Genomic DNA, 9,814 nt, shown 5'->3' with positions numbered 1-9,814 from the left:
CACCTCCCAGATTAGATGGCCATACCATAATCCCTCCTTCTCTGCTCTCCTCCTGGGATTTTGGACATGCACGCACATGTGCCTGGCATTATTTTCAAGCCACTGGGTCTAGGACTTGAAGCAGTCAGTCATGTGGGAGTCCAGGGCCTTAACCACTATGCCACCTGCTGGCCCTCCATTTTATATCATTTTAAAACAACAAAAGACACGAGTACAGCCTTGACTTGATAACATTTATTCAGTATTCTTTGAAATTAGCAAGAATCAGAAGAAGCACATCTCAATCAAATACAGCCACGGAAATGTCCTGGATATAAATAAAGATGCACTATGAGCAATACTCACTACGGAAGGAACCAGTACTCTCTTACACTTACTACCTCTTAGCAACAAACACCTCAAACGGAAAGTTAATTTACTCACAATAGAGAAATCTTGACTTATAAGAAAAATAGAGATGCAAACTGATCATAATTCCCCTTGCTGAGCCTCTTTATTAGGTATGACCTACAGGTCTACTTCCACAACTGTTACGAAAATGACAAAAACAAACTCGAAAGAATGTTTCTGCAAAGTTCAACCAAACAGTGCAGAAATAAATTACCCATGCACAGAATAAGGCAAAGGCTAATTTCATTCAGGTTAGGAATAGTAAGTTTAACTAGTTTCTTTTTTCACAAAACAAACAATTCAGACTTCTTTTTAAGTAACAGGTATACGGTTATTATGCATCATACTCTACATGTTTTTCCTAACTCTACTCAGAAAGCCAGCACTCACACATCAAATAGAAACTTCTCCTTGACTAGACTTATTCTGTAACAACCACAGAAATTAATCTGGGTTTTGTGATAGTGTCTACAATGGAAAGAGCACGCACTAGTAGAAGCGTACAGTTTAAAGAGCCGAAAGGACATTAAAACGTAGTCTATGAATTTCACAAATTCTGTTTTTAAAATATTTTTTTCAAACTAAAAGCTGCAGAAAATTAGTTCTTAAATATTCTACTGAAAACTCTTGAGCAGCTACCATTTTAAATTCCTTAAGCTTTTTATCTTCTTAAAAATATTTAAATGAGGGTAAGTATCCCATCTTTTTGAAAAATAATCCAAAAAAAAAAAAAAAGATTACAAATCTTTTGTTTTAATCAGTGTGACCAAGGGTTTGTCATCGGGACTGTAATCTTCATAGGCAATGGGGGTCACGTCATACATTGCAGGCCGGGACTTCTTTCCAAATCTGAAACCACAGAGAGAGAAAAGAATAGTTAGATCAAGATGGAATCTTAAGTCCCCGTGGTGAGAATAACTTATATTCAAGATTCAAATGGAGCCATAATAATACTCTAAAAAATACATTCTCTAACAAGTACACAAATTTAACACATCCTGATACTAAAATTGAATGCTGCTCAGTACAAATGATAGAAGGCCATTGTTTCAGTCTAAGCTCCTGCTCTAGGCCTTGAGACACCAGACCAAAATGGAGTCACTCATCTAAAATGCCAAATCACCAAACAGGAACATTGAAGAAGCTGATAAATCCCCAAACAGACCGGTTTTTCCTATAAATAGGAGATTGCAGTCTACCTGCGTCAGCACTGTAAAGAAATAAAACTTGTCACATCTCTTGGCTTTCTTAGGTATGTGCCCCTTAAGCAACTCAAGATGCCACCTGGACTCCCTGGACATTCTGTTTTATGAACATCCTTGGAGCCAGCAGGTGGCATGGTGGTTAGGGCACTGGATTCCCACATGGCCCATTGTGGTTTGAGTCTTGGACCTGGTAGCTTGCTTTCCTACTCTCTCTCTCTCTCTCTCTCTTTCTCTCTCTCTCTCGTGAGTGCACATACCATATAGCAAACTTAAAAATAATAATAGTAATAATAAAGTAAATAGTAAGAGCATCCTTGTTGCCCAAATTCATTTCCCCTTTAACTTCCAGACTCACTGTCTCCACGCTTAGTTTAAGCTTAAGCAAGTGGACTCCAGGTGATCAGGCAGTCATCCTGTGCCCTTGTATACAATTTGGCCAATCCCTGCTGTATATGACTCCTTGTTATGCCCCACTCCCTTTTGTGGCTATTGCCTTTAAAATCATCCTTAAATACGTAACATGTTGGCACCTATTAGTATCTAGGGCAACTTGGATTTTGTGATGACTGAGGGATTGTCCTATATGCTAGCTCAAAAAATTTCTTTGCTTTACTTGATTTGACTTGGCTTTCTTTTGTTGCTATGTGTAGAAATATACATCGTTGGTGTAGTAGGGAAAAAAAAAAGAATTTCACAAAACATAGAGCCCAAATCAATGTTGAAGCTTCTAGGTTAAATCCTGGCAAAGCAGTCAAGCATGACAGCTCAAGAATAGGTTTTAAGAAAACGTGTATCGATTTGTCTTTTTCTTCTGAGACCCATAAATATTTGGAGAGACAAGTTTATTTTGCATCCACTCTGGTGCCTGGAATACAGAATGGCAGGGCTGGGAGCCGACAGTCTTTCCTGTGGGACTTTCAGGGGATAAACTGTGAGGACTCAGCAGTCATCCAAGATCCCATCACAAGAAGGGCAGAGAGAGGAAATCATTGCAAATTTTGAATCCCATTCACCTTTGACCTCCCAACCACACACATACAGAAGCCATAGCTGTCCTCTAAGCACAAAGCCACTGTCTCCACAGTTCATATACATGAAATCCCCTCTCAGCAGAACCAATACTCAGTCAAAACCTAATTCCAGGACTTCCTGCCAAATTGGTCTTAAGATAGCAGTTACTAAAATAAAGCCAATTCAACTTGGGTGGTCTCTTCCCATCCAAGACCTTACCTTCCTTAAAACCTCTGGAGTGCAACGCTATTTAAACAATCTTAACACAACCCCACCATTGCCTCTCCTTTTCATAGGCAACCTTTTTTACCTGTCTTAAGACCAGCAGGCCTCATTACAAAGGAATTTTAAAGAACCTTAAATTTTAAAAGGTTAGTGGGGTGGAGCCCCTAGGAATCAGAGGGGTTTAGTTACCATGGCTCTTGTCCCACCTGTCCTTACCTATTTCCTCCTTTGATATTTTTTGAAAGACTGCCTTCTCACACATAGGGATAACAAGTAGAATCAAGTGGGAAATGAGAAAATAGTACATTCTTCATATGATCTTTTATTTTTAAGCATTCATCATCCTGCTATTCTAATTAGTTCAAGATTTACTGACCTTTAAGAGCACAAAGGCGTAAACCATGCCAGATGGGCACCAAACTAGTGCAGTTAGAGTGAAAGCAGAGTCTGTCCCCCAGGAAATCCACAGCTATTACTGCAGTTTTCAAAAAGGCTTCGGTGAAATTGTTTCTAAAAGGTGAAGCCTCCTGGAAGGTCCAGGATTGTGCGGGCATGGATACGGGTCAGATTACAAGAATCTGTTTCTCCAAATTGAATGAGGCCTTCAAAACCCAACAGTATAAAATGTGTCGAGGGTGCAAAAGCCCATTGGATCTTACACTTTCTCTCAAGTCTGAAAATTTCAGAGGTCCCATTTATATGTAAATATTTTGACAATATATTTCTCATGAAATAGCTAGATGCCCTGGTCATAAAATAATACTACTAATTTAGCAAACCAAAACATCAACAACCCGGTGAAAAGCTCTCTATACCCTACCTTGGCAGCCATAGGTTTCCAGCTAAAACTTTGAAAATACACATTTCATAAATATAATTTCATAGTTTAAAGAAGACTCTGTTTCTGCAAAAGCTAGGAAGTTAAATGTCCCCCATCCATTAATTCAATCCATTAACAAGTTATACTTCAAAGGGCTGTAAACTTAAAAGTTGCCACCAGGGAGCTGGGTACACACAAGGCAGGGTGTGGATGGGTGTCACAGACCCGTGAAGCACGGTGTATGCAAGGCAAGGCTGAGCCCACCCAAGGCAAGCCTTGTGCACTCCTGCTTCTCCAGAGTAGTGCGAAGAACAAGCAATCACTGCTAACTCAGCTGTGTGGCATGGCGTGAATGGAGTTAGCTACAAACCGATATGGATCATAAAGTATAATGCAGGTCACGAAGATAACCTGGTGAAAGTAAGAGTAACCCCACCTCCAGCACTAGACCAGGAAATGAGCAGGGTTGGAGCTGGAACCCCTGTACTTGGATTTACTGGCTCCTGTTCAGATTCCTCAGATGAGTTACGGAGGTCTCTACCCAGTGCGGTATCTACCATATAAGAGCTAAAATGGCTTACTGTGCAGAATCACCACAGGTTTTTAAACACCTAATAAAATGAAACAAGACTTTGCTTGGGTCTCTTGTACCTCCCACAGTGACAGACTCAGGGCTGTTGTTAAACGAATGCATTCATACCTACTGAAAACATGAATGCCCCTCATCTCTCCTTTGCTTCTCAGAATGGGTGGGTGTTACAAAATTAACAAGCAGACACCTACAGCTTCCCATTTGAAACTCACAGGCAATAAGCCAAGTAGGGGCCAGCAGGTTGTATAGAGGCGAAGGCACTGGACTCCCACATAATCAACCACTGTTTGAATCTCAGACCTGGCAGCTTGAAACTCATGCCGGGCATGTGTGCCTGCCTGCTCAAAATCCCAAGAGGAGAATGAAGGAGAATGGATTGCAGTGTGGCTATCCCCCCACCCCGGACAGGAGGAGAAGAGGAAATTATTTCTTTGTTTCTGTCTCTCTATCCTCTCCTGTGAACACATGCACCCTAGAGCAAAAAAAAAAATCTCACAAATAAATAAATAAATAAGCCAATATAAAAGGTTGCCTATTTTATTGCAGAAGTTTTTATTCTTTTTTTAAAAAAAATAACAAATCCCTTTAAATCAACAACTAAAACAATACCACAAATGTCAGATGGATCTGTTCTTGAGAAAGGCCCAGGTTGAGAGGCTCTGAGCTATTTGGAGAAGAGCGGGCATGTCCTTTCAGACCTTTCCTTTTTCTGTTTTCTGTCATCTGACACTGCTGGCTGGTAGAGTAGGGAGCAATTGCACCAGGCCTTGGAGAGCCACGATTCCAATTCCTGCTAGTTGGTGGCTAACATTCTCCTGCCTATGTGTAAGCAGAGCACCCGTGGACCAGAAGACACTTGGGATGATGAAAAGAGAAAGGTCTCCTTTCACCCTGGCACCAACACCAGGTGATTACTGACATCAGAATCACCAGACATTTCCTCAGTCCCTGTGAATGTCTCAGGTGACCCACTCAGAATGCATCTGCGTGGCCGTTGGACTGCAGCCATTCTGATCCAGTGTCACCTCCAGGCTAGCAGCAGGGAGACAGCCCGTGAAATGGGCATTAGCTACAGGCTGCTGCCTGCTGAAAACCAGGGAGAGAGTAACATCAAAAGGACTGAGTTTCTGCCAGTGCCTTTCTAGGGCTTTCAGGACAAGGGAGCAAAGTAGGCTGATGAGCCAGAGACCTGGCCGTGGTCCCCCAAAGCCACACTGCCGAAGCCACAGGTCATAGCTAAATAAACGTTTAAAAGTTAAGTTTTCTTGGATCCCAAATATTTGGAAAGGTATTTTTTTAATGTCAATAGTTCCATCTGCAGTCACCAGTGCCTATAAGAGCTTGTTGGTTCAGAATTCTGCAGTCAACATTTCTGATAAAAAATAGCACCACATGAGCGCTATCAAGTTTATTCTTTCCTTCCAAGGGTATTCCGTTAAATATCCTTCCAGTGGGCTGCAGGAGCAGGAGGATCAGAAGAATCTATCTTAGACTATTCTGGAACTAAAGTAAAATACTCCTCCTCTTGAGCCCTAATGGATCTTAGCCATGGATGCCTCAGGGGGTGGAGGGAAGCTGATTTTGTAGGCTTCCAAGGACACTGAAGAAACAAGTCGTAGACCCCACCTCCTTATGGTAAACTAAGCCCCTGGAGGAACAGAAAGGAGAGAGAACTTATAAGCACCAAAGAAACCTGACAGTTTACTTCTTTTTACCTTCTCTACCTCCAATCCAGTGATTTTAGGACACTGAAAATACTGCCCTAAGGAAGACTCACTTACTGAGTTGGGATGAATCTTGCTCTTAAGCAAGTCAAGACATCATCCTAGCATGACCCCTATCTGAGGTCATCCATTCATTTCAGACCTCAGATTTTAATGAGATGTACTATGTGCCAGGACCCATGTGGGTCAGAAATAAAAGCCACTTCTCTTTATTTACAGGGTACTGGAATAGACACAAATAAATAACTAAGGACTTCTAGGAGCTGAGTTACTAGAGTTGGCTCTGAAAGAAGAGAGTTAGGTAAGCAGCGGGGCATAGCCTGACCAGGACAAGGGTTGAACTCCTCTCCCTCAGCTTTCCAGAAGTGAGACTGGGAGCCACCTTCATCCAGGCATGGGGCAGGGACTCCTACATGCTCATTTCCACCGGCTCCCTGGAAAACAGGGTCTGGCTTCTGCTTCTATTGGAATGAGAAGATCGTTACAAGATCTAAGGCTTGGATTTGGGGGAGAGGAATTTATTTTGGAGAAAGTGAATTTTTCTAATCTTGTAGCTTCTATATCATCCAGACAGAATTTGAGTCTACTTGTGTGTTGAGCAATACAAGGATATGTTATCCCAAAAAGTTCACACAGTTAACAATTCCCTTGAGCCCAACCTTTTTTGCTTCTCATGTTTTTGGCATAAGGCACTTGCACTTATCAGAGAAAGACAGAGAGAGGGAAAGTGAGAAATCACACCCTATGGGGAAAACCACACTGCAAATCTTTCTCCATTCTCCTCTCAGGATTTTGGGCACACATACACACATGTGCCCAGTGTGATTTTCTAGCTGCCAAGTCTGGGACTCAAATTGTGGTTGGCCATGTGGGAATCCAGTGCCTTCCCTGCCATGACATCTGCTGACCCCAAGGCCCAATCTTAAGACACCAAGCATAGCCCACATTTTTTTAAAAGAGTATTTTTTGTCTTAGGGTACATGAGCTCACCAGAGAGAGACAGAGACAGAGACAGTGAAAAAGAAAGTGAAAAATTACCCCCTAAAGGGGATGGCCACTCCTCAATCTATTCTCCTCCATCTTCCTCCTGGGATCTTGGGCATGCACGCACACATGCAGAGCATGATTTTCAAGTCACTGGGTCTGGGACTCAAACCTCAGTCAGCCATATGAGACTCCAGCAACACAACTGCTATGCCACCTAATGGACCCCCATATTCCACTCTTTTACTACAGCATACTGGCTTTTGGAATTGTGTGCTTTAGATTATTTCAGCAACTATAAGAAAATATGGCTTATGTTAACAAACAATATTGCTGTTATTTGTGGAAAAAGTACTCTTAGCAAAAGTTACTGAAATGTTACATTAGCTGATTTTTTTAGTATTATATAATAGGTGTAGTGAAGTAAGTGTGCAGTTATCTGTTTATACAACCCTTTAATATTTGTAGTTTGTTGTGACTATGGTAAATCTATATGGGAGTTGAATTATCCCTCTCCACAGCTGGAGAGAGATATAACTGTGGAAGGGTAAATGATTTGCCTAAAATAGAGAATCAGGTAATGAAGCAGTTAAGACAATACTGTCCCTGAGGCATCATAATTTAGGCTCTTTCTATAATATCACACTAAGTCCTTGTCTTTCCAAGAGTCCAGGAAAGGACAGTGCTTTATACAATAGGAACTGCAACATAGAATGACGGCTGCTTATCGTTCTTTCTGTAGGCCCTTGAATCACACACAATCACTTATATCCATGTTGGCTGTTTGAAGAGCAACATTCTAATCATAAAGGCATTCCAAAAAGAAATCATAAAAAAAGTTTCAATATATAGTGACTAATATTTAGATACTGGGCCAGCTCATGGTGTGGTAGTAAGGTGGCCAGATCCCACATGGCTGACTATGCAGCTCAAGTCCCAGACCAGGTAGCTTGAAAAAGATTCTGGGCAATGTGCATGTGTGCTCACGATCCTGAAAGGAGAAATGGAGAAGGGATTGTGGCATTGCCATCTCCCATGGAAGGGTGCTTTTGTACTTTTCATCTTTTTCTCTCTGTCTCTCTCCAGTAAGGACATGCATCATCTAACAAAGTTTTTCTAAAATGTAGATATTTATAGTCACATATCAACATCAATTAACTGAATAAATGTATTCAATTTAAATGAAACAAAGAGTTAGCAACAAATAGAAAGAAGTTTGCTTATAAAGTGACCTAGTGATCCATCCCCTAGTACTATGTTGAAATTGCATTTTCTTCTATAATATCTTCTCTTTGGATTATATTTCTAGTATAACCCTGGTATCAGGAATGTACATGGGAAAGCAGAGTCTCCCTTCCCCCTCCGCCTTCTCCTCCTCCTCTGCCTGCATTAGCCCACCTGGCATGACGGATGGAAGCGATGGCGTTGCTGAACTCGCTGTCAATGCTGCGACAGTTGTAGAACTCCTCGTAGGCTGGCCTGGAAGAGCCCTGGTACTCAATGCGGCTGATGCGGCAAATCCCCACGATCAGGATGATCAGCATCAGGATGAAGGCAACGCAGAGGGCTCCAATGATGATGTAGAGGGAGTGCCGGGGCATGTTGGTGAGACTCTCTGCCATGTGCCCAGACTTCCACTGGAGGTCTGAAGGTAGACACAAGCAAATGAGTTGCCCTTAGGAATGTGAAGGTCTCACAAAGGTAATTTAATGATTAAAGGCCATATCATTCTCACAAAGGTAATTTAATGATTAAAGGCCATACACACTGGAGAGAATTCTTTTCCATGGCAAATCCAGACTGGGGGCTAATATCTTTAATATATAAGTGCTCTTAAAAAATCATTAGGAAAAATCCAGGAATAGCCCACAGAATAATGGGCAAGGGACCTAAAGAGGAATTCATCAAATAAATTCAAATATAAAACAATTAAACTTTATCATAATAAAAGAAAATGCAATTTCTCCATCAGCTCCCAAATATTGGTTAAAAGTAAGATAACTATAGTCAACAAGGGTACACCAAAATGGAGAGTATCTATTGACACATAGCCCTTTTCATGAGCTAATTGGCACATACTTTAATCCAGATAGTCTCATTTTAGTATTCATGCTGGGGAAGTACCTCTGTATGTGCACAAAGTCCTGTAGAGAAAGATTTTCATTTTAGTATCATAATTTTTAAATATTAAATTATTAACTGTTATACATTTAGAAAAAGATTCAGACAATTGGGACCAGCAGATGTCACGGTGGTTACGGTGTTGGACTCCGACATGGCTGAACATAATTTAAGTACCAAACTCAGCAACTTGAAAATCACAACAGGCATGTATATGTGTGTGCCCAAAATCTCAGGAGGAGACTGGAGGAGAAAGAATTGCTGCATGGTCATCCTTCAAAGGGGTGATTTCTCATTTTCCCTCTCACTGTCCCTCAGTCTCTCTCCAGCAAACACATGCACCTTATTGCAAAAACCTAAAAAGAAAAAATAATTTCAGACAATAAGCACAGATACCCAAGTACTCACCACTCAGTTAATAAGTGTTAATACTTGACCATTTTTGCTCTAGATTTTTAAATATAGCTTTAAAAATATATATTATAGCTATAACTAAAATTTCCTCACTCCTATACTCTCTCTACCCCGTGGACAACAGAGAAATTTATAAAAGTCAAAAACAGGGAATACCCTGAATACTCAACACTTAGTGAAATGGAAAGATATTCATTCAAGAGCAAAAGAATATACGAATGTTACCAAACAGGATGTACTCCCATGGTATAATATTTTTACAATTGCATAAATTTAAAATATCTATCTACACATTAAAAGCTCAGAAGGATAGAGTGATGATTATGGT

At 40.9% G+C, this 9,814-nt stretch overlaps 1 protein-coding gene across 1 annotated transcript in view; it reads right to left on the bottom strand.

The window, feature by feature from the left end:
• Positions 1 to 219: 219 nt before the first annotated feature.
• DNER (delta/notch like EGF repeat containing) overlaps positions 220 to 9,814 on the bottom strand; it is a 234,775-nt gene continuing 225,180 nt past the window's right edge. The window contains exons 12-13 of the mRNA XM_006141980.1: positions 8,350 to 8,596; positions 220 to 1,239 (exon numbers count right to left, since the gene is read on the bottom strand). Of these exons, the coding sequence (XP_006142042.1) occupies positions 1,128 to 1,239; positions 8,350 to 8,596 (359 nt within the window). The 3' untranslated portion in view covers positions 220 to 1,127. The remainder of the gene's footprint in view (positions 1,240 to 8,349; positions 8,597 to 9,814) is intronic.

This window comes from Tupaia chinensis, unplaced genomic scaffold (genome assembly GCF_000334495.1).
Source record: "Tupaia chinensis unplaced genomic scaffold, TupChi_1.0 Scaffold000066_1, whole genome shotgun sequence".
NCBI classification, from domain to species: Eukaryota; Metazoa; Chordata; class Mammalia; order Scandentia; family Tupaiidae; genus Tupaia; species Tupaia belangeri.
The sequence above is the reverse complement of the archived record's forward strand: the minus strand, read 5'-3'. Positions and strand labels throughout refer to the sequence as shown.